This window comes from Pleurodeles waltl, chromosome 9 (assembly GCF_031143425.1).
Source record: "Pleurodeles waltl isolate 20211129_DDA chromosome 9, aPleWal1.hap1.20221129, whole genome shotgun sequence".
Lineage (NCBI taxonomy): Eukaryota > Metazoa > Chordata > Amphibia > Caudata > Salamandridae > Pleurodeles > Pleurodeles waltl.
Genome location: NC_090448.1, coordinates 844653933 through 844679535, shown reverse-complemented (window position 1 = coordinate 844679535; position 25603 = coordinate 844653933). Strand labels below are relative to the sequence as shown.

At 41.8% G+C, this 25603-nt stretch overlaps 1 protein-coding gene across 7 annotated transcripts in view; it reads right to left on the bottom strand.

Moving 5' to 3' along the window:
• Positions 1 to 14466: 14466 nt before the first annotated feature.
• The window catches only part of FLRT2 (fibronectin leucine rich transmembrane protein 2), a 130434-nt gene continuing 119297 nt past the window's right edge, over positions 14467 to 25603 (bottom strand). For all 7 annotated transcript variants that reach the window (XM_069208121.1, XM_069208118.1, XM_069208117.1 and 4 more), the window contains one exon: positions 14467 to 22979. In XM_069208121.1, coding sequence (XP_069064222.1) covers positions 20602 to 22590 — 1989 coding nt within the window. In that variant the 5' untranslated portion in view covers positions 22591 to 22979 and the 3' untranslated portion in view covers positions 14467 to 20601. The remainder of the gene's footprint in view (positions 22980 to 25603) is intronic.

Sequence of the window (25603 nt, the reverse complement as noted above, 5' to 3'; positions counted from 1 at the left end):
GCTGCTCGGCTGGCGCTCAGGAATGGTGCAAGCAGTGCTAAACTTTTTGATGGAGAACTGCATTAGTACAGTTTTGCATCAAAAAGTATAAATATGCCTCTAAATATGACTACAGAGTGGCAATCAAAGTTAATGTGATTTCTTTCTTTTTATCCATTGCATTTGCGATTTATTTGCTTATTGGTTTGCATAATCATGTGACCATAAGTGTGTCTTGTAGTTGTTTATGTAGTTATTCTGAAATGTTATATATGCAGTCTAGTTTATTTTTTGGGCTTCCTTGCTAATTTTAGTAGGGTTGTGCTACACATGAAGCCCAAAGTGAATGAAAGCCAATCACTGTCATTAAAAGAATTAAGATTATTATTTTATAACTAACGCTGAGTTATCATGTCCATATAATAGTGGGTGTAGCTTACTGCTAGGTCTCTTTTACATTTTGTTGTACCGGAGTTCATAAGGAAGAGGTTTTCTGTTTGGCTTGATGGGCACCATTTTATTTTGTGAGCTAGAGAACATGCAAACATATGTAGAGTAAGATGTATTCTATTTGTTATATTTTTGTTTATAAATTTCCATTAGCATGTGACCATAAATGGGTCCTTCATTTCTTCATGTAGTACATCTGAAAATGTACTTATGCAATTTAGTTTTATTTTGGGCTTCCCTGCTACTTTTAGTAGGATTATGCTACATATGATGGCCAAAGTGAATGAAAGACAATTGTTGTTAGTTATGAAATACAGATTTTTTTCTAGTGCCCATTTTCATGTCCTTTAAATAGTAGATTGTGCTGCTCACTGCTATGTTTTCATTTTCTTGCACGGAGTGGATAAGAAAGATGGTTGTTTGTTTGCTTTGTTGGGCCAGTTTTATTTTGTGAGCCACAGAGCAGGCAAAGAAAATGTATGTAGATTAAGATGTGTTCTATTTGTGATGAATTTGTTTATAGGTTTCCATTAACGTGTGAGCATAAATGGGTCTTTTAGTTGTTCAAATGGTAAATCTGAAACTTTAAATATGTAGTCTAGTTTATTTTTTGGATTCTTTGCTGCTTTTAGTAGTATTGTGCTACAAGATATCATTAAGTTGAAAAACATTAGAACTTAAGAAATACTTTACTTACCTGAAGCATCCAAAATAATCATTTGCACACCCTAATATCTAATGATGTCACATTTCAGCAAAATCCAACTGGCTGCTTTCACACTACGTGAAATGTCTATTTTAAATACATTGTATTTCAAGCCCATTTTGGGGCTCCCCTTTTTTCTTTGCACTGCCTTGACCAAAGGGTGTCAGACTTTCAGGATCCTGACAATTAAATGGGGGCAACAGGTATGCAAAATGTTGCTGACATTTGTCATACAGGTGCAACGTTATTAAGGGACAAAAATCAAACAAAATCCCTATCTCTGGTCACACTAACTATAACTTAAGCCACTCTGCAATATATATGCTAGGTATTCCTTAGCATGATTTTCAGCCACTGGGGGGAACCCAGTTAGAGTTTCTCACTGCAAATTGTCACAGGCAATCACAACTATTAACAGCGAAGTAGAAAATCTACTAGAGTGGTAGCAAAATCAACTCAAGCAGCAGCGCCCTCTAGTGCGCTGCATGGTTCCGTCCATGCTGGTTTTTCAGCTTAGAATGAGCTCTCATTGTAAAAATTAGCACAAGCAGTGTGACGTACCGATTTCCCCTTGTTAGCGGAACTCTGAGGAATCTCGTGGAGTATTTCATGTAAATCCATGGAGTGAAACTCCGTGAGTTCCACCCACCCTTAGTTTTCATATGACATAATTATGATTACACAGCTGTGACCTTTATGATAATATTTCCATCCAATTTATAAAAAAGAATGTATAACTATGTTAAAAGAGTAATGTATCTATTATAACCCAGAATACCCCTTGTTCTCATGTCTTTGTCCTATGTATCCTGAAAATCTCTACAACGATATATGAATATAAAAAGGTTCACAGGAACTTGTCACATGGAATGCCAGACAATTACTCTAGGAAAAGATTGATAAAATAATACAAAATAATCAATTCATGATTGCCTACTGTTGAATGTTAAGGAAAGAGATGAAGTAGAATTTGATGAGGGCTGATATTGTCAAACAGCAAGCTAGAAACAAGTAATGTCTGTTCTAAATTGCATTCACCTTCAGGACAATGTAAGCTGAAAAGCTGAGAAGCTGCCTGACCTACCTGGTTCTGGGAGGGCACTCTACTCACCGCTCCCGATCTCAAAAGCCTTGTTTTTGCATTTCTTAGCGCTTTCAGCACTCTCCAGGATCATCGTTCCCTCCTGCTTCTGTTTCCCGCCTCCAGCAAGACCACACTGATCCCCCAGCCCATTTAATGCCAGTCGCAGCGCAACTCAGTGGAGAAGCTTCCTGACCTGCCTGGTTCTGGGGGGGCACTCTGCTTACCACTCCTGATCTCCAGAGCCTCTTTTTTGCATTTCTTAGCGCTCTCAGCACTTTCCGGGATCACTGTTCCCGCTTGCTGCTGTTTCCCGCCACCTGCCTCCAGCAAGGCCAGGCCCACCCACCAGCCTATTTAACGCCGGTCCCAGCGCGACTCGTTGGAGAAGCTGCCTGATTTGCCTGATTTGCCTGGTTATCTGTTGGGCACTCTCCTCACTGCTCCCAATCTCCAGAGCCTTGTTTTTGCATTTCTCAGTGCTCTCAGTGCTCTCCAGGATCACCGTTTCCTCATACTGCTGTTTCCCACCTGCAGTAAGGCCACACCAAACTGTCAGACCATTTGGTGCCGGTCGCAGCGTGACTGCACCTCCAGCGCCCTCCGAAAGCGTGCCAAAGTCAAGCCCATCTGAACCCATCCATGCCTAGACCATACCCAGTGCCAGGACCCCTGGCCCCTGTTCGAGTCACAGCAACTCCTCAAAGGATCTTCTAGACCTCAACACCATACCGCACAATAACAACTGTTTCTTGGCCTCCCTGCACTCAATAAAAGGACTTTTCAGCTTCATCCAGTACCATTTCTCTTGTATCTCACACCAGACACCGCTCATCAACGCCCCCAGAGAACTCAGAGAAAAGACTACAAGCAACCACTTACCTCTCCAGTGCTTCATGCACAATGCAAGTTTCCTCTGCAAGCATGCCACTGAAATCTGGGATATCATCACCTCCTTAGATGCAGATATCGTGTTCATCATCGAAATATGGCTCAACCCCTCCTCATCCCCGAACATCGCCACTATCACCACATCCGGATACAAAATGCTCCACCAAGACTGCATTAGGAAGCATGGCGGGTGCATTGCCATCATCCCCAAACAATCCATCCAAAGCACAATCACTAGCAATGACCAAACTCCCCTCATTGACCCTCTCGATTTTCGAGTCCATCCTGATGTCAATATCACAATGAGAGGCATCCTTGTATACAGACACCCGGGCCCTTGAGCAGCCGTCTGCAACGCCATCACCAACCTAATCGCTCCCCTCACCATTGACTCCCATCACTACCTCCTACTCGGCAACCTAAGCTTCCACTTCAATGCGACTCCCTGTGTAAATACTTTCACATCAAAATTATCACCATCTACAACAACTTCAACCCCAACCTAATACCACTGACATTGACCGCGAGCCCCAAGCAACAGCCCCAGTTTACTAACTGACCTCCTGGACCCCAGTCACCAGTTAGATCACAGGCAACATCATGACCTCCACCCACTCAGGGGCACCAACTGACTCTTGCCCCCACCGCCTTTTCAACACCGGTGCCAGCACTATCAGCCCAATTCTAACAGACATCAATAACACCTCCATTTCCACTGCCTCCTTCCTAGACTCCTGGAAACATGCAGACATCACCCCACTCCTCAAGAAGCTCTCAGCAGACCACAACGATCTCAAAAACTACAGACCCATCTCTTTACTACTGTACCCTGCCAAGGTAATAAAAAAAGTCAACCAACAGATCACTGAGTACCTAGAACAAAACCAAATACTGGACTACTCACAAGCTGGGTTTCGAGCCAACCACAGCATGGAAACCTCTCTGGTCACAGCCATGGATGACCTCAGAACCCTCCTTGACCAGGGAGAAACAGCGTCACTAATCCTACTAGAACTCTCCACGGCTTTCATCATGGTCTCACATCACACTCTCTTCAAGAGACTTCATTGGCATCCAACACAACGCCCTCAAATGGATCGCCTCCATTCTCACAATGACTGCACGCACAGCATTTGCCCCCCACCTTTCACCTCTGCTCCCAAAACCATCACCTGTGGCGTACCCCAAGGATCCACCCTTAGCCCCATCATCTCTAACATCTACATGACCCCCCTTGCCAACATTATTAGATTCCACCACATCACCATCCTCTCCTACGTGGAATATACCCTACTGATCCTCTCCCTCACCAAGGACTGCCACAATGCCAAAACCAACTTCCACAATGCCATGAAGGACGTAGCCATGTGGATGAAGGATAGCTGCCTCAAACTCAACACCAACATGACTGAGTCCTGATTTTCAGACAAAACTCCAACATATGGGACCGCAGATGAATGGCCAGCTCAACTCGAATCCCCACCCACCCCTTCAGCCCATGCTTGCAATCTAGGCATCACCATAGACAGCCAGCTCTCAATGAAATGCCAAGTCAACTTATTAGCCTTTTTCTGCTTCCGCATACTCAGGAAGCTCCCAGGACCTTCAAGCAGATCCCCCTCAGATAAAGAAAGCCACGCACATCCTGATCACCAGCTAGCTAGACTACGGCAACACCCTCTATGCTGGTCTCCCCGTCCAGCCACTTTAGAAACTACAGCCCATACAGAACACAGCGGCCAGACTCATCCTGGACCTCCCCAGACGCACCAGTACCACCCCTCAAATCAGAGCCCTTCATTGGCTCCTGGTCCATATGAGGTCCCAGTTCTTGATCCTCATGCTGGCTTTCAAGGCACTACATAATCAAGTACCAGCGTACATCAACCACAGATTGAAAATCCACACTACTGCAAGACACCTTCACTCTGCCACCCTCAACCTCGCACCCTTCCCCTGCATCTCAGGATGGCATCGGTGTTTAGGAAACAACTATAGAGATGGCTTTTAACAGAGAGACACAGATCCTCAGCGCCCAGAGACCCGCATGGGTGACAGTGCTGTGCTTCATAAAACCCCTGATTGATTGATTGAGTGAAATTGCAAACGTTATATAGAGAATGTGTGTCACTTTTTGTTGGTATGAAAAAAATTCTCTCCTAGAATGATGTATTTGAAAGAAAATGAATTGTGATACAAAGAAATTTACAAAACTCTAATAACAGCAGTGTAAGGGGTCTAAAGCCATAAACATTATTTGAATAGACGGAAAATGTTACTTATCTGTAGCAATCGGTTCGCAGGATTGTAGTACTTTAGATTAATAAACTCGACATGTTACTGCTATCTAGTGTTGGGCGTAAAACTTTCCCATATGTTTTTCTTCATAGAAGGAATTTGGTTCAAGGTGACTCATGATACCTCCCTGAACCCAACAATGCGACGGGGCACCTACTCCATCTTGGATTAATCTTTCCCCCCAAAGGGTACATGTATGTGTAAAGGCACAAGCGTTGCACGTATTCACTCTACTGCGGAAGGGACATATCATTAAAGAATAGCATCTGGGAATATTAGTAACTCATATAGGCCCATATTTACACTTTTTTGCGCCTCATTTGCGTCATTTTTTGACGCAAAAACGGTGCAAACTTGCAAAATACAATTTTATTTTGTAAATTTGCGCCGTTTTTGCATCAAAAAGCGGCGCAAATGCGGCGTTAAAAAAAGTATAAATATGGGCCATAATTTCTCATGCTTGAGTTCAGAGAAAAGGAAAGAGTTCATGTGATTGTTTCATGAAATTAGCATTTTCTGTTTGCTGCTGCGCCTTACGTCATGTGCACAACCTGAACAGCAGTATTCTTAGGTGACAGCTTGTCAACAGAGGTGGAAGATGTCTGGAGCAATGTTTCAAGCACAGTCTGCCTGACCTGTGTTTTTTGTCAGGCGTGGATATCCACAAAACAATGTTTAGCAAATGCATGAGTTGAGATACCTGTAGCAACCTTACAAACGTCTGCTAGTGAGATTGTACTACAGAAACGGTGTAGATCATTTGTTGCATGTGTAATGTGCTCTGGAAATGGCATGCACTGAATATTTGGTTTTGACATATTGTAGCTGAATGCACCTAATAAATCCAACTTGCCATTGGTGCCTTTGACACGTGGTTGCCCGATGTGGTAGTTAGCAAGCAACAAAACGTTGATTGATTTTCTTAACAGTCTAAGTACAGTCAAACCAGTTCATGATAGTCTTTCCGACATCAAATATGTTTAATTTCTTTCCGCTAGTGGCTGCAGGAAAAAAAGGGTAACTTGTTATACTGCTTCACATGGAAGGGAGATAGGACTTCAGGAAAAATAGAGGGAATGTCTGCAGGCTCAATGTGGCTGATAAAGCCTGAAGTCCACTAACTCTATGGAGAAAGGCGATAGCAATTAGGAAATTATCCTTACACAATTGTAATTGCATTTTACGTGAGTGAAGTGGGTCAACGTTTTTCCTCATAGGCCTAGTAAGAGCAAAGATAATATCCCAAGAATGAACTGGGGCAATCTAAGTAAGATTACCACTTTAAGACTTTCTGTGATGCCTTAATGTTAAGAATTTTAAAGATTGGCTGATATTGCCTATTTTGAAGGCATGCCGCTATTGTTGCTAAGTGTAGTTAGAAAGAACTGTAGGCTAGCCCTGCTGCCTTTAAATGTAACAAGTAACATACATTATGCTGGCCTGTAGATGTTGAGGACTAGTTGTTGAGACTAAAACAGCAAAAATAAAGGGCCGTATTTATACTTTTTGGCGCACAACTGCGCCAACGCAGTGGTGCGTCAAAAAATGTAACGCCGGCTAACGCCATTCCAAAGCGCCATGCGGGCGCCTTATTTATGGAATGACGTTAGCCGGCGGAGCTGCCTGTTGTGCGTAAAAAAAAATTACTTACACCAGGCAGCGCCGGCGTAGGGGAAAATGGAGCTTGGGCGCCAAAAAATGGGGCAAGTCAGGCTGAGGCAAAATTTTCGCCTCAACCCGATTAGCGCCATTTTTTTTGACTCCCAACCCCCATTGAAATGACTCCTGTCTTAGCAAAGACAGGAGTCATGCCCCCTTGCCCAATGGCCATGCCCAGGGGACTTATGTCCCCTGGGCATGGTCATTGGGCATAGTGGCATGTAGGGGGGCACAAATCAGGACCCCCTATGCCACCCAAAAAAAAAAAAAAAATGCTTACCTGAACTTACCTTCAGTTCCCTGGAATGGGTCCCTCCATCCATGGGCGTCCTCCTGGGGTGGGCAAGGGTGGCAGGGGGTGTCCCTGGGGGCATGGGAGGGCACCTCTGGGCTCTTTCCGAGCCCTCAGATCCCTTAACGCCTGCCCTGACCAGGCGTTAAAAAATGACGCAAAAGCGGCTGGACGTCATTTTTTTTGACCCGCCCACTCCCGGGTGTCATTTTTGTTCGGGAGTGTAAATACGGCGCACATACCTCGGAGTCATTTTTTTGACGGGAACGCCTACCTTGCATCTCATTAACGCAAGGAAGGTGTCCACGCTAAAAAATGACGCAAACTCCAAGATCTTTGGCGCTAGACGGGTCTAACGCCAAAGTATAAATATGGAGTTAGTTTTGCGTCGGATTTGCGTAAAAAAAAACGAAGCAAATCCGGCGCAAACAGAGTATAAATATGCCCCAAAGTATTTCCAATGATTCGGATACCATATAGTAGGTTTCCTAGAGTCTTGTACAATTTACATGTATTCTTCTGAAGGCAGCAAATAGCAAATCCATAAGATCTCAAGTGCAAAATCACAAGATTGAGATTTGGGCTTGTGATTAGCTAACTAACCTTGATGCTAATTTAGAAGGTGTGGATGACGTTGTCCTACTTGTGTGGGTGAACAGACATTGCTAATAGGCACAAGCAACAAGGTTGATTGGCCCATATTTGAGGAATGAGAGTTAGTGACATTGATGCCTGCTGCATTGAAGGAAGCAGAGGTAGCACATATAGAAGCAGTGCCATTACCCAGCAACCGTGGTTAAGAGAACCTGGAGACAACGTTTTGGCATTTTGGCCCATATTTATACTTTTATAGCGCTGCATTTGCGTAGTTTTTTTATGCAAAATCGGTGCAAACTTACAAAATACAATTGTATTTTGTAAGTTTGCGCTGCTTTTGCATAAAAAAATGACGTAAATGAACTGCTAAAAAAGTATAAATATGGGCACTTGTGTTTTTATGGGTTGTAAAGAAACCAATTGTTGGGCTCTTCCAACAGTGGAATTATTGGCTGAAAGTTTGAGTTCGTTTTACATTTAGTAGTTTTGATGAGTGCTGCTGTGGACGTCAGCAAAGTTGTTTGCTGCTCCTGAGGCATGCTCTACTAGTTAGTGTATTTGATGGTGGAGTGGGGCATGCTCTATTAGTGTATTTGATGGTGGAGTGCTCAATGACATATTGCTGGGGCAAGTATGGACAAGTGTCAAGAGTGTGTGCTCCCTTTTTTCTGTATGTGATACATTGAGATCATATTGCCTTTTTGACCACTTTGTTTTGGAAGTCTGATTAAAAAATGACTTGGAGTACTGCCATTGAGCTGCAACACATTAATGTTGAGCAGATGTTCTTGCAGCAACCACTGACCCTGAATTATGACGTTAACCATTTGAGGTGCCCAACCTGCCAGCAAAGTGTCTATGCTGATAGTGATCTTTGGCTCCAGAAACGATCTGCTCAGTAACACCTTGTTCTTATTCTACAATTGCAACTTGTGCTGATCACTGGTCTCCACCAACACTAGGGCCCAAATGTATACATTTTTAGCACCGCATTTGCGTCATTTTTTGACTCAAAACCAGCGCAAACTTACAAAATACAATTGTATTTTGTAAGTTTGTGCCGATTTTGCGTCAAAAAAAGAAATGCGGCGCTAAAAAAGTATAAATATGGGCCTAGATGTCCCTAGTCTCTTAAAAGCATTGTCTGACAAAACAATCCTTTAAAGAACATATACGTAGCCCTTCATTTGGAATTACAGCAATACATGACTCCCATCGTTCCCAAGAGTTTGATTATCGTTCTTATTGTAAGAGGCAATGAAGTCTGGTAAAAGGGAAGCAGCCTCTGAAATGTCATCACTTTCTTATTGCAGGGCTAAGCTTTCTGTGTGACAGTATTGAGAGAAGCTCCCTGAAAACCATAGGTGTGCTGTGGCCCCAGACAACATTATTTAACATTGTAAAGCATAATTTGTTTAGTAGTAGTATACATTGTTAGGTGTGGGTGAGGCATTGTGCATGACTTGTCCCTATTTCCAGTCAGTCATCCAGACCAGTATAAAATGACATGAAATTGAATGTGACGTAGGTGTGCTGCCACAACCACAAAATATTTATAAAAGATTCTCTGGACTGCAGGGACGCCAAATTGTCAGACTTTGAGTTGGTAAAGTTTTAATTTACAGCAAACCTCAGGTACTAGTAATAAATAGGTTTTGTTTATGGGAATGTGGAAGTAGACGTCTTTGAGATCAAAGATTGGTATGTAATTCCCTGTGTTTAGAAGAGGGGTATGCTCTGTGGATCATCATTGTGAAGTGGTTGAATGCTAGGCAATTGCTGAGTGATAAGCTTCTGGATTGGTCGCACTCTTTAGGCCTTTTTGAGGATGAGTAAGTACAGTGCGTACACTTTTTGTCTCCCATGATGCACCACTACTGTCTCGATCGTGCATCTGAAAGCGAAAACAGAAGGAAACAATCAGTTTTGTGTCTTAGTGAATTTAGATTTTTAGGCGAGGTGTCATGAGTCACCCTGAAACCAAACTCTTACTCAAAGAAAAGTAACTTGCAATGTACCAAGCCTAAAACTAAATGGTAAAAGTGTGCACAGCAGATAATCTCCAGCTTCACATGCGGCAAACCTTCTGCTACAAAACAATAAACTTATTTTTTTTATACAAATCTGATTTCCTTTTTAAAAGATGTGCAAGAATTGCAGTGATTGCATATTCTGTTGACCTTGTATCTTGAGGGTTGACATTCTAGTTAAAAATCTTTTTTTAAAACAAACCATGCCCACTTGATTCATGGAGAGCGTAATGCTTTTGATAGTGAGCACTACTTTTTCCGCATTTAGTTGTGGGAAGGTATATTTATTACAAGTGAAACCCATGTCTCTTAGCTCTACCTTTATGACCAAATTGCTTAACTATCAAGAAACTTCGGGCCAGGTTTATTAAAGTATTGGTTTGCTCTTGCATCATGCATGGTGTCGCAGGTGCAAAGCAATACCAAAGTCAGATTTACCAAGCAATTCAAGACCACCATGAGTGGCCATGCGTTGACTGGTAAATCTGGAGTAGTGCAAGGCAGCACAAGTCGCTGCTTTGCATTACTCTGCCCCAGGAAGCCGTTCCATGGGTGGAAAGTGGGTATTCCAAGGTCTACACCAATGGATTTTGGCGTATTCATAGATTTAACAAAGCTGATAAACCTGGGAATGCACCAAATAGCTAAACCTTCCCAGTGGATTCCCACGAGCAGAAATATATTTATTTCTCCTCAATGTTTCCTTTTAACAAGTGTGCTGCATTCTACAGCACATTTAGAAAGAGGAGAGACCCTCAGAGGATTGTTTTTATATAGGAAGGTGTACCTTACTGCACACAAGCAATTCTGTCCACAACTCATGCACCCTTGCACCATTATGCAAGGGTGCCTGCATTGGTGCTAGGAAGCAGATTGTGAGCAAGGGCAGGCTGAGGGCAGGAATGAGCCATATTTTGGTGAATATGGTGCACTCCTGCCCTCTCCTTTTCACGCAGGGCAGTTACCAAGTTGTCTTGCTGCGTTCCATGAAAGATTAATAAATGTGGCCCACAGTGTTTAGTAGTTTTCCATCAACAGATTACATGTATTTATTTATTCTATACAAATCAGAAAAGTACACTGTTCCACATGAATGGCCATGGGTCAAAAAGGCACTTCTATACTTTGAAGCTAGAACCCTCACACATCCACTGGATGTCATGGTTCATCATTGGGTCTGCTCCTCGTCGGGCTGGCGCTGCAATGTCCGATGGGCCCCACAAAGGGGCTCTTTGCTAGAGATCTTTTAAAGTGTGTGCCGTAGAGAAGAGTAGGAATGGATTCAGCCCTACACGAAAAAGAGTGGAGCTGGAGAAGATAAGTTAAAATTGGCTTTAGAACATCACAGCAATACGTGACAGATCTTGGTCAAGGTTAAAAACAAAGGGGAGTGGAAAGAGAATAATGTTCCTCTAGTCTACCAAATGAAAAAGAAGGGCAAAGAGACTCGACCTCTGGCCCTAAATACAGGTCAACATGTTTCACGCCTTAATTGGCTCTACGGATCAGGTGGCGTTTCATCAGGACCTAAAACAAAAAAAAACTCCTATGCTACTCTAAAGGACGTAAATGAGTGTAGAAAATAGGGAAAATTGTAACTTCCATAAAAAGCTCCACAAAAGAACCCTAAATAGGTGTAGACCTGTGGAGAGAAACCAGACCAACATAGACATATTAAAGTCAAAAGTCACAAATACAAACAACAAAACAAACCCTAGTGTAATGGCAATCAGTGATGACATGCTTCCATGCTATGTGTAGCAAACAATTGGCTAGTTGTGAACCCACCACTTCCAATTGACTACCTCCAGACAAGCTAGGATATTTAAATTGCTTACTCTCCTATATTAAGGAAAGGGCATCATGGGAAACGTCAAGCCAAGAGACTGTCATCACCCTAAATAAAATCAATAATTATAAATACAAATGTATATGTAATAATAGACATAATTGGACACAAAGATGCCAGTTTGTGAGTCTTCAAAGCAAGTAGCACAGTACAGCAGTAAGTCAGCTGGAAAATCTGTCCCAAAGAATTCGATTTGGTAGTAAGGTCAAACTGCTGAGACCCAGGTGGATATAATAAAAAAGGGAGCCCTCTAAAATGTAAGTTTGGAAAATGTCAGGGTAATTACCACTTACTGGTAAGCCTCACTGGAAATGACAAGTTCAAGGTAAGTCTCACCGTTCAATAGAACAACAAGACCCAAGTTACGACTCGATGGTCGTGCTGGTCATGGTGACAACAGGTGGTTTAGTATACCGAGTCCGTATGCCCTTACAATGAGAGGGGGCAGTCATAGTTATGCGGTTGTACAATATAGGGGGCAACAAGGCGAGTGCAGTACTGCAAGCAACACCGAGGGGTTCGCAGACTATTGAAACACCTCCGGTTGAAATCTAAAAAAAGAAGGAAAGGGCCAGAATATCTATAAAATCAGAAAAACAAAACAGGTCCGACAAAATACTGGGAGTACTAGTGCTATTAGTACAAGGTGACACGAGTCCAATAAACCATATTTGTGCATGGTGAGGATCCCGCCCTGGCTCTCGATTACCCTTCCTCTTTGAATACATTTATTTATTCTATGTCAAAGCAACAGGGGGCAAGAAGGAGTGTTTCTACTGTACCCCATAGGGTGCCAGTTATTATGCACACACGCAATTTTGTATGTTTTATTGGTTTTAACTTGAGTCAATTGTTTAAAATAAATACCGTCTGTCAAAGTTCCTATAATTTGGATAGTGGTTAAAATAGAACATTTTTTAGGAATATGCGAATCCAGCACTGTAAGTGTAATCCCTGTAAGTATAGTGAATATCAAGTACTTGTTAAAGTAATGACATTTTGGCAGGCACTTCAGTCCCAGCATCCCTCATTAGAGATTTGGAAGTGGGATAGAGGTTCAGAGGATATGCAGCTTCCCAGGTAATAACCCAGATAAAAGAATCTGTAAATGACGATAAAAGTCCCAGGCAAAAGACAATGATGTAATCCTCAATTCAACATGACCAGACACCTATAAACAAACTCGGGCCCATATTTATACTTTTTTAGCTCCTCATTTGCGCCGCTTTTTGATGCAAAAGCAGCGCAAACTTACAAAATACAATTGTATTATGTAAGTTTGCGCCACTTTCGCGTAAAAAAATATGCAAATGCAGCGCTAAAAAAGTATAAATATGGGCCTCGGGCTTTTTACGGTCCTGTTGCAAGACCTACTATTCCCATTTGTGGTTTCCCATCTAGATTGTTTTGTTCTGCCCTCGTTTGTTTGTGCCCTTCTTTTTCTATGGCATTTTGTAAAGTATGTACTAGTAATAAGTTTTGTTTATGGTGATGTGGAAGTAGATGTCCTTGTGATCAAGGGTTGCCATATAGTCAACTACTTTGAGAACTGTGGCACTTTCGTTACCTTACAAAGATAGGAATTAAGCTGATGATATCATACCATTGCTTGGTTTGGCTACTATTTCTAGTTTGAAGAGAACAAATCTATCAGATAAGTATACACTGTCTGGATATAGCAAAACTAAATGTGTCTAGACAGACGACTTCCAGGTTGTATGGACAGACGACTACCAGTATTTAATAATATTTATGGAGATTAAGAGTAATGGAATTGTGATATGGTGGAATAAAAAATTACCACTTATAATAAGCATACTTGGGAAGCAGTGAAAGATACTGATGAAACAAAAGAACACTCCCTCTGATAAGTAACTTTTCTCTTAATTTCCCGAATGCTTGGAATGAGGTTGATAGTATTTTGGTTTCCAGAAAATATCTCTTAAATTCTTCAATCACATGGGAGCAGTTTATGTACACTCGTGAAATAGAAAAACAAATGTTAAGGATTTTTTTAAACGGTTTCCAGAGAAGTAAAATTGTAGTAGTGGTCACAGAAAGTATTTTTCACCTCCAAAAACGGCAAAACATATTAAAAAGTGGTATTAACCGGCCACTTTTTATCTTGCTTTCACAGCTGCAGAATTCTTCCATTTTCAGTAAATCCGTGATCTCATTTTATGGGAATCCTAGGGAGCTAAAACTGGAAATTATTTTTCTATAAAACGTTTACTTTGCATAAAAATTAATCCATTGCGCCAATTTGCCATTGCAGTCCTAAAAATACCATCCGGTCTGAAAACCCACAATTGAGGGCAGTAGATAGGGATTTAAATGTGTGCATTCTCAGCCCATATCATGACTGTTTTATTCCACTGAGCATAAACATATACAGAACGTCTAAAGATTGTTGTATAGGAGTGATAGCAGAATGTGCATTGCATATTAATATCACCTAGAGTTTAGACCACCTTTGAATGTCAAACCTGGAGACAGAGATAAATTAGGGGATACACAATAAATGCGAAACTCATCTAATATGACATTCAGGCAAAATCACAATAAAATACACTCTTTTGTTTGGCACTCGAGGCAGTGTTCTGCATTTCAATAAATGTGTTTAAGGAAACCAAGTAATAAAATGAGTCTTTACTGAGTATATCAAAAAGGCATAGTGTAGAATGAGATTTTCAAATTAACAATGTACATAACATGGCAAATCCCAGAAGACAGACATTGCAGATTGTAAGCCTATATTATAATGGATAAACAATGCCAAGCACAAAGCAGAAATACATTTGCACGTGGCTCAATTGATAATATTTTCCAAAAATAGCAAAATGATATTCAGCACACTGCCAGTTAGATACAAATATTCGGTGCTACTATTTTTGGGACTTGGTATTTTTATTTGCTTGTTCACTGATCTGCTGTTAAGACGCCTCCTGCCTTTAAAAACTGACCTGGCGCCATACAAATTACGTGTGAACAAAGGCTGGTGTGTATCCTTCTGTGCTGTTCCAGTGTCGGTGCTACAAGGCTGATGTTCTTAACTGGGAGAGTGCAGGATGTTGGAACGCGCTTGTGCAAAACTCAACCAATACATCTTTTCAACTTGTGCGTGCTCCACACCTCCTTCCTCTCCACTCATCTGCTAACAGCTCTGCAGCGTAGGACGGGGGTGGCTGTGAGATGAAACTTCCTGTATGTAGCATTTCTGTACATGGAGCATCAGCAATTAACCTAATGACCTTTGAACGTGTTCTGACCTTTGGCACTGACAAAATGGATCTTCTGCTCCTTTCTTCCTTGGTCAGGCTACTGTAAATTTGAAACAAGAGTAAAAAAACACTGACTTTTTTTTAATGTTCTTTTTTCACCAGAAGGCAAACGTGTAATGTCTCTGTGTTAAACACATGAACAAGAAAATGTAACAAACCAAAAATGTTGAATTGAAATCATGAACGTCTTTGCTATCAAAGCTGTCACCCCATCATTACTTTCTGTAAAGTGCATTGGGTACAGTAAAGGATTCAACTAATTCTGATGCAATGGTTCTTTTCTGGAGCCGATAGGGCTGGAGGTGGGTCTTCTAGATTGCAGAAAGTGGTGGTGGAACATGTTAAAGAAAGAGGACGTAGACATCATTACTTAAGGGGAGTAGCAACCAACAATTTGTTATTCTTAGGTTTAAATGAAGAACACTGATTATGTTTAGGTTTCTCATTAACGTGCCTTTAGAGATATTATAGTCCATGTAGAGGAAGTAAAGGCTTTGAAACTTTCAGTGCATACATTCAGCACCAAGTTCAGGGTATGCGGCTACTACCAGCTGCTCTAGGACTGCCACTTTGGTAGAGGAGAACAATTTAAAAAGTACAGCTATATTTCAAGCCAGTTTTCCAATGAACAATTTCAATGAGCTAAATTGTTATCCTAAGGTGCAATCTAATCTTGGGAATTACATCCATGTGCATTGGTGTATTTCTTATTCTCCAAAGATGAATACAATGCTCAACAATGTTTTATCACCCAGGAAGCATGTCAGAAACAGGAAGCATGCCAAAATCATATCCAGATGTAAGGATATTTTAGAAATCAACACACTGTATTGTGTGAGAGGGAATTGAATACAATGTGTCTTTTCACGCACATTTTGTTTACAGCTTTATCATTTTTTAGGTGTTGTGCCAGTCCGATGAGTAAAGACACACTTTAGTATGAATACAGGAACAAAATTCTTACAATTAATGTATTTGCTTTGGTGAAAAAGGCAGAAAGGGAAGCAATGGGAAATGATTCGTAAGATATGACATAGTAGACACCAAGGCCCATATTTATACTTTTTAGCGCCGCATTTGGGTCATTTTGTGACGCAAAAGCAGCGCAAACTTACAATACAATTGTGTTTTGCAAGTTTGCACTGCTTTTGCATCAAAAAGCGGCGCAAATCCGGCGCTAAAAAAGTATAAATATGGACCCAAGCGTTTAAAGAGAAAAGCAAGCAAAATCCTGACCATTGATTCTAAGAACTCTCGCCAGTTGCTCTATCCCTTAAATAAAAGCATTGTGCTTCTATCATCGAGGCTGGTAGAATTGTTTATATATTTTTTTTTATGAAAAGCAGCAGGTGATTCCCTGTCCATGTCAGTCATATATTTGTTTAAAGTGAATTTATGATCGTGGTGCATGCTGTTGGAAACTATGCAAATCAAGATACCTATTGAAAATTTTTTGATGTTATATGCTGGCTGATTTGAGATATATCCATGTTTAGTGAATCTAAAATACCACAACTTCTTTACTTTCTGAAAAGCAGTTTCTAATAAGGGGTGCAGTCACACTTGAAAAACCACTCTGTTTACTAAACTGCTGCTAATAGCTAAATGGAGTGAACACTGCTTAACAAGAAGAGCAGATCAGCAACTGTTCAGCCCTCTTTTTGCAGGTCATAAACATTTATGGGTACTATGCGAGAGCAATCACATTGGGTGAGAACAGGAGTCCACAGGGTCATATGGATTGCATCCACCTTTGACGCTTGCTGGAATAACAGGTCCATTTGAAGACTATCTGCACGGTCGTGCATCATACAGCGATCTAAGGCATTTGCGTCATTTTTTGACACAAAAGCTGTGTAAACATACAAAATACGATTGTATTTTGTAAGTTTACGCCGATTTTGCATAAAAAGAGACACAAATGCAGTGCTAAAAAAACATAAATATGGGCCTAAAAGTCCCTTATCGTCATTTATAAATGTTAACAATACAATATCATGTGACCTTTTTTGGCCTTCTTCACAGGATATTTACAAGATTCAACATACAATTGCTCCCAGTATGTAGGCACATTGTTCTCAATAGAGGCTGTCATCATTTGCAGTACCTAGACAACTCATTTATGTGAACAGGGCCACCATCGCCCGCAGATATCTTGCTTCCTGATACCCTGCCATTCTTGTTTGAAACGTTAAAATACCTTTGGCATTTAATTCTGCACGTACACATCAATATAAAGCAATGTGAAGCCTGCTTATCGGATTCAGTATTACAGAGACAAACACACCGAGTGCTTATTTTGGTGGCTGTTTATGATATTTATTCTATGGACTGAATTCACTAGGAAGCCTGCAAATTAAAGACTCTACTCTTCTCTTAGCGCTGTGACTTTTTTATGAGCAGAAAACCTTTTTCCTCAACAATTACAAACGTGCCCCTTTAAGGTTAGGTGGAATGGGGTGTAAACCTGTAAATGATTCCTTCCCCATCACAACCTCTATACATATGTAAGCCAGTTTCTAAAGCTCATATTTAGAAGTGTTTACAGGAGGAGGAAATATTTGTGAAACCTTTATGAACCCTGCACTGTACCAAATTATTGATAGTTTTGCATGATCAACCACCTTTCATTCCGAATTCCTTCCCTTTTTCCTTCTGCTCCTCTTTCTTTTCCCTTTTCTTCCTTTTTCTACCTGTGAGACCACAAATTTCCCAAGTTTGTTGAACGTTCCACTTAGTCAAACATAAACAGATAATAGGTAGACAGATTTTTCAACTTAATCAAGCGTATGTTGACTCAGAAAATTCTCATTCTGTGGGTTAGAATTTCCATATTAGCAACCGAAGTCAACCTGTTCATATCCATGAAGGAAAAGTAGTTTGAGTATTGTTTCATGAGTGTTTGGGACTGACTGGTGCCATACCATGAGTGGAAACCTCTTTATCTTTGCTGCTTTCACTAGTATATATCTTAGCCAACAGAAATATGTGGCTTTCAAATAAAAAGGCAAAATTAATATTTATATCCCTTCTTATGAGTGCTATAAATTTCAAAGGGCATAACAACCACCTCCGTTCAATTAGAAATAAGGATATACTGGCAATATTGTATCTCCACAATGCTTCTTGTTAGATTTCATTATGTTCTTGTTAGCCCCAGGTGAGACGTCTGTCATGCTGGTGTAATATGGACCAGTTCTGAGAATTTTGTGTTACCCTTTTTAGGTAAAAATCCAAAAATTATGTCATTACTCCCGCACGATCTCAACTTTTTTGCACAGGAGCAATGTTAGTGACCAGAAAGTGAACGGCTGTTATTTGGTGCACTAGTGTTTTTGAACTATGGGCCGTATTTATACTCTGGTTGCGCCGAATTTGCGTCGTTTTTTTCGACGCAAATTCGACGCTAAACACACGCCAACTAACGCCATATTTATACTATGGCGTTAGACGCTTCGGGCGCCAAAGTGCCCGGAGTGTGCGTCATTTTTTAGCGTGAACCCCTTCCTTGCGTTAATGAGATGCAAGGGAGGCGTTCCCGTCTAAAAAAATGACTCCCAGGCCTTTACGTGGAATTTATACTCCCGGGCAAAAGTGACGCCCGGGAGTGGGCGTGGCCAAAAACGGCGCATTTGCGCCGCTTTTTAACGCCTGGGTCAGGGATGGCGTTAAGGGACAAGTGGGCTCAAAATGAGCCCAGAGTGCCCTCCCCTGCCCCCAGGGACCTCCCCTGCCACCCTTGCCCACCCCAGGAGGACGGAGGGACCCATCCCATGGGCATTAAGGTAAGTTCAGGTAAGTATTTTTTAATTTATTTTTTGTGGCATAGGGGGGCCTGATTTGTGCCCCCCTACATGCCACTATGCCCAATGACCATGCCCAGGGGACAGAAGTCCCCTGGGCATGGCCATTGGGCAAGGGGGCATGACTCCTATCTTTACAATGATAGGAGTCATGTTGATGGGGGATGGGCGTCGAAAAAAAATGGCGCAAGTCGGGTTAAGACGATTTTTTTGACTCAACCTGACTTGCCCCATTTTAAGACGCCCATACGCCATTTTCCCCCTACGCCGGCGCTGCCTGGTGTACGTGGTTTTTTTCCACGCACACCAGGCAGCGCCGGTCTGCTAGCGCCGGCTAACGCCATTCAATAAATACGGCGCCCGCATGGCGCTTCAGAATGGCGTTAGCCGGCGCTAATTTTTTTGACGCAAAACTGCGTTAGCGCAGTTTTGCGTCAAAAAGTATAAATATGGCCCTATGTGTTTAATGCAAAATGATGCTTTTATATTTCACATAATTTCCTTTTTTGTGGAATTTTTACTGAACTATCTGAACGCAAATTTCTTGAATTCTTCATACCCCTACTTCTTATAAAGAAATAGTTATTTCTACACCAAACAATCTGGCTACATTTTGAGTGGCAGATGCACTATCACTAACAGTGTGCCATGATATTCAATTTAGAAATAGTTGCTTGCACTACATAGGTATGTATAATGCACTTGAATATTTTGCCTTGCTCTTCAGTAAACCTTCTTAAGGACTGATCATACGTGCTGCTTAAATTCTTCATGGTTAAAATACACCCTGTTTTAAACATGTGTTTCTGGTCCCATGTAATAAAGAAATGCATGTGTTTCTGGTCACCTTTTGTGGCACGGGTATAAGAGGAAGCACATGACAGAGCTATATATATTCAAGAAATGTGCTGGGTATGAGGCTAGATTAGTTTGTAGGTTTAGGAATCGAAATGAATAGATTATTTTAAGCAATAATATTGTTTTGTTATGTTAAGAAGCAATTCTTAAACACCCACAGAGCCTGGAGAAAGTACCAACAATGCAAAACACATTTACACATTCAAAAATGTTGTGCAAAACAATAAAGATTAATTTTGAAGAGAGATGAGTACATAGGAAAGGATCAGAGGTTATCGGAGAGGAGTAGAGTAGAGGGAGAGGCCGAGGCAGCGGGAGAGGAGAGTTGAGTTAGACAGAGTCTGGACACTTTAAAAAATCCACTCCCAGTAAAAGTGAAACCTATGACATTCAAAAATGTACTGTTTAAGATGTGTATTTTTCTCCAAAGTTTGAACAACCTAATCAGAAAATTTTAGTGTGCCTTATCATATAGGGGATAAAAAGGATCAATAATTTATAGGGCAGCTTTGACAGCAAAGTGATTAAGCATGAATATAGGAGGAAAGACTCATTTCTCATCCTTTGCCATGACTTCGGGTGCTTAGTCTACGACCCTGTACAGTACTTTGCATTTTCGTTTGAAAGATTTAAAAAGCAAAGAGTTACAAAACTGTTTGTGATTGACTGGAAATAGAAAAGATAGCACTTTTTTATCTTAAATCCCATTACATAGTACACCGTATAAATTACAGAGAATTGAGATGCACAAATGCACCTGCAAACATTTATCAAAAGTAAATTTCCAAAGTTCCATACTGTCCTGGTTCCTTCACTTTCATACACCATCACGTATGACAGTGTTCCAAGTCTGTGACACTGCTGTTGTTGCAGTATCGCAAGTTATTAGGGATGTGGCAGTCCGTGTAGCCGATGCCCCCATTTGGGGCGTAAATGGGCTGCAGTCTAAAATCTCCTTTAAGGAGCTGATCGTTATTTAAGGAGACAATCTGAAAACTGGTTTCTGTCATCTCCAGGATGGAGTTGTCCTTCTTGGTGCCCGCCTCACAGTAGTCATCTTTCCGGCGTCCCCTGTTGTATTTCCACTTTTGGGAGCTGGAACGCCCCTTTTTGTGCATGTGCCAACAGAAGATGCTAAGCAGGACCACTAAAACGAAGATAACTGCTCCCCCAATCAACCCAGCCAGCATGAAAGGGGAGCCGATGCTCTGCGGTGTTGTCTGCTCATGACTGGAGGCACTGTTGCTGCCATTGTTCAAAAGAGAGGCCTTTGTGGTTGCTTCTGAGCAGACAGTGTCTTCTCCATTTTTCTGATCATTGAAAGAATCCCAGGGGGCTAAACAAATTCTGTATGTGGATTTAGGCTCCAAGTTCACTAGGCTTAAGTGTTCCTTTTCACCACTCACTATCCGTTCTTGTACAATGCCCCCAACCAAACTATGGCCCATTTTCACCCAGGTGAGTTTGTAGGATACCACTGGGAAAAAAGACAGCCAGCTCACCTGGATGCAAGTGTCATTCACAAAATGGATAGAGAGAAGAATTCGCCCAGTAATAGGAGGGGTCACTTTTATGATGACCTCCTTGTCAGGCACAGTAGGGGGAATAATCTCTGTGGGTGTTGGAAGTGTGTACTTTATACTAGGTGTAGTAACTGGAAATGTAGGGGGCAGCGTGGTGGGAAGAGTTGTCAAAGGTACAGAGGTGATGAGGTGCAAACGAGGTGTGGTAGTGGGGCATGATAATAAATTCACATTAAGTTCCCTTACAGCCATCCCTCGGACCTGTTCTGGACCCTGACACATAAATGCCCGGACATTAATGGCTGCAGGCAGGGATTTGAGCCATTCGGTCACCCATTTAATACTGCAGTCACAATACCAAGGGTTATTTCGGGCAGTAAGCTGCTTCAGGTTGGTGAGGCTGTCAAAGACCCCTGGTGTCAGCATGCGCAATTGGTTGTTGGAAATATCCAGTCGCTCCAGCTTGTGAAGATTCCGAAAGGCTGATACTGGGATGTGGTTGATCTGGTTGTCCTGCAGGTTGAGCTTTACCAAATGTGTCCCTTGGAGGTCGGCAGGTGGAGTGGTGAGTGAATTTCTGACCATTGAGAATTCTTTCAACTTTGGTAGGTAGCTGAAAGTGCCATCAGCTATCCCTTTGTTGGTGAGGAGATTACCATCCAGAATTAGACGTTCCAGGCTGGTGAGATTTTGAAAGGCCTGGTCTGATATCATGGCAATACGGTTTTCATCAACTCTGAGCTCTTGCAGGCCGTATGGCAGACCAACTGGAACACTGCTCAAGTGATTTTTTGACAAAAACAACAACTTGAGGCTTACAGCTTCCCGGAAGGCCCCGTCTTCTACCCCTACAGTTGAGATGGAATTATCATCCAGATGTAGCTCCTCCAGCTTCAGAAGCTGAGCTAACGCTGCCCTTGAAATTGTCATGATATTGTTTTCTTGGAGATGAAGTACCCTGACATTCATTGGAAGGTTCATTGGGAATTCATCAAGTTGGTTTCCATACAGGTAGACTGTAGTCACTGACTGAACATGGTGCAGCTCTGCAGGGAAGCCAGCATTATTAATTTGGTTGTTGTGAAGGTAGAGGACAGTTACCCCTTCTGGGATCCCAAGAGGCACTGAGGTCAAACTTCGCTCATTGCAATAAACAAAGTTTCGATCACAGCGGCAATCACTCGGACAGGCCATTGTTCGTGAGATCTGCATGGAGAGCACCAGCAGAAAAATAATCCTTAACTTTAGGAAATAGACCCAGTCCCTGGGCCACATTATTGTTTGTGGGCCCATTTCAGATATTCAAAAACACTAAATATCTGAAATGAAATCAGGAAGAAAAGTGTCACCAAAACCAAACCATATTAATGAGTTTTCACCATGGGCGTGGCCAGAGCTCTGGCTGAGAGCAATATTTGCAACCAAAGTAGGAAATTAGTCCGATTATGACGGTTTGTCCTGGGTCCTTGAATGTAAAGCCATGGGACCAAGTTTCAACATTTTTCGGCTTCCATCCAGTGGAACGGCAAGATTGCTTAATAGGTTAGCCACTTAGCTGGTTGAAAAAAATGTAAAGTTTCTGCGATCTGACGGGAGCTGGATCATTTGTGAAGGATGTTCCCTCTTCGGTGTCACACACAGCTTTCTTGTGTTGGCAAGCCTTCCATCTGCTTGGTGTTGGACTGCATTTTCAGATATGGAGGTAGAAAGAGAGAGAAATATCGTTATTTTAGATCAATGCATCATGCATTTTTTTCTCTCTCTTATGTCAGTAACAACAAGAACACAAAAGTAGTTCATGTAAATAAAATCCATACATTTTACCATTTCTATGAAAATAATGTTCACATTGAAAGCAAGAAGCCCAGGGCAAAGACACATAGATCAAAGCGGCTATATGAGCCAGAAATAAACATTTAAATTGATGGTTATGTATTTAAAATTAATTCTTAAAAACTGGATGTAAATAAACAGCAAATATTGATTTGTTAAATGATAGAGATGGTGCACTTGCTCTATCTTGACAATTGAACATCTAGCATCAATGATTCATGGTTGTTCATCCCTGGCAATGAAATTATGTAATCGAAAGATGCATTATTGCTGCAGCAATCATAATTTGCAAAAGTGAATTAGAATGGTCCCCAGATTTTCTATGCCTCCAGATGCATCTATTTCACTACATTGTGATCTAAAATCCGAAGTACCAATGATAAAAGCCCACGGTAAATACATCAAGGGTATACGGAAGATTAAAGCAACAAAAAAAAAATGCAGAAAAGTAATTTTATGGCTCAAGAATAGAAGAGCAGTTCTGAGCACTATTATGTATCCTTCATTTCGAATGAGGGAAAAGTGCCTTCATTTCTTGAATTTTTAATAAGTTATCTAAAGAAAAAGATTTCGGAATTGAGAGTGTCTGTGCAATGCCTTCAACAACAATTCTGCTTTCTTCTCATCTCGAGGAGAGAGGGCGCATTTAATTGGAATCCAACCTAATATCACTGCGTGTGCTCTGGATGTACATTATTGGCAGCACTTTGGGCTACTTGCTCATTTTAAGACGGCTTATTTTTCACAAGAAAGCACGTTCCTCATTACAAAGCATGACCATTAAGAAGTATGGTCGTCCCTGTCAAGCACGCGTGTTAGTAGAAAGCACATTCGTCACTGGAACATATTGGTCATTGGAAGCCTGCTCGGCGTTAGGAAGCGTGTTGGTGATTTGAAGCATGTTTGACGTTAGGAAATATGTAGTGATTTAAAGCATTCAGGACATTAGGAAGCATGCTGGTGATTTGAAGCATTTTCGACATTAGGAACCATGTTGGTGATTTGACGCATGTTCGACAGTAGGAAGCACAGTTGGCCCTAGAAGCATGTTTCTCAGTGGGAAACACATTCGCCACCGAAAGCACGTAGGTTATTGGATCACTTTCGTCGGTGGGAAGCACATTGGTCACAGGAAGCTTGTTTGTCATTAGAAGCTCGTTTGTCAGTAGGAAGCACATTCGTCGCTTGAAGCACGTTTTTCAGTGGGAAGCACATTCTTCACAGAAGCACAGTGGCTTTGCTGCAGAGGGATTTGCGAGGTGTTGCATCCCCCTAAAGAATGTCTTCTGTAGTAAATAGTTGGAAACAAATGCTTTCAGTTGGGGAATGTAAAGTGTCTTGGGATTTTTACATGCCCACATTGACAAAAACACACACTCTGAAGTCTGTGTATTGAAGGTCTTAAAAATGTTGATTAGTTTAAAAAAATATTGCCTTATAAGTACCCTTAACAATTGCATTCCTCTCTTTCCACTGCCCCTTAAGCCTCCTCATTTTCTTATATAATGTGTTTTAACACAATGTCCCAGCGTGATTGTTGGGAAATCTGAAGCTCTCCTCCCTCTCACTCAACCACCAACAACTGACCAAGCTGTGCCCCTGCAGAAGCATGCTGGTCATTGGAAGCACGTTCGTCAGAGAGAAGCACATTCGCCATTAGAAGGGCTCTCCTTCCTGTGGAGTGCGCTCTTACTGAGCACCTGCACTTCTTTTAGTTGAAAGGTGTAATACTTGCAATTCCCTGTCCTATATTTAGCCGTCTCTTCATCATGCTTCCACATCCTCCAACGACTGCGAAAGATTTTCAAATGGATTCCCTCTGATACGAGGAAGACAGTCACCCATGCACTCATCACTAGCAAACTGGACAACAGCAATGCACTCTATGCCAGCATCACCAAGAAACTTCAATCAAGACTACAAAGAATCCAGGATGCAGGAGCCAGACTCATCATGGACATCCCCCAACACAGCGACATCTCCTCCCACCTCAGAGACCTACACTGGCTCCCAGTCAACAATCGCTTCACATACAAACTTCTGATCCACAACTACAAGGCACTGCACAGCATAGGACTTGCATACCTCAACCACCTCCTCAGCTTTTACGTCCCAAACAGGCATCTCTGTTCTTCCCAGCTTGCCCTTGCAGCCATCCCCAAGAGCTGGAAAAGCAGAGCAGGAGGAAGTTCCTTCTCCTACCTAGCATCTCAGACATGAAACATGCTACCCCTCAAGCTCAGGCAGACCTCATCAGTGAAGCAGTTCAGGAAGGACCTCACGAACTGGCTCTTCGACTGAGCAGCATTCCCACAAACAGTGCCTTGAGACCCTATGGGTGATAGGCCTCACTCTATAAATCTCTGATTGATTGGAAAGTTCCTGCAGGTATCAGTAGGTAGTAGGCATTCTGATGCAAATACCTGTACTTCTGTGTTTCCACTTCAAGCACCATAGATAAGGCATTAGGAAG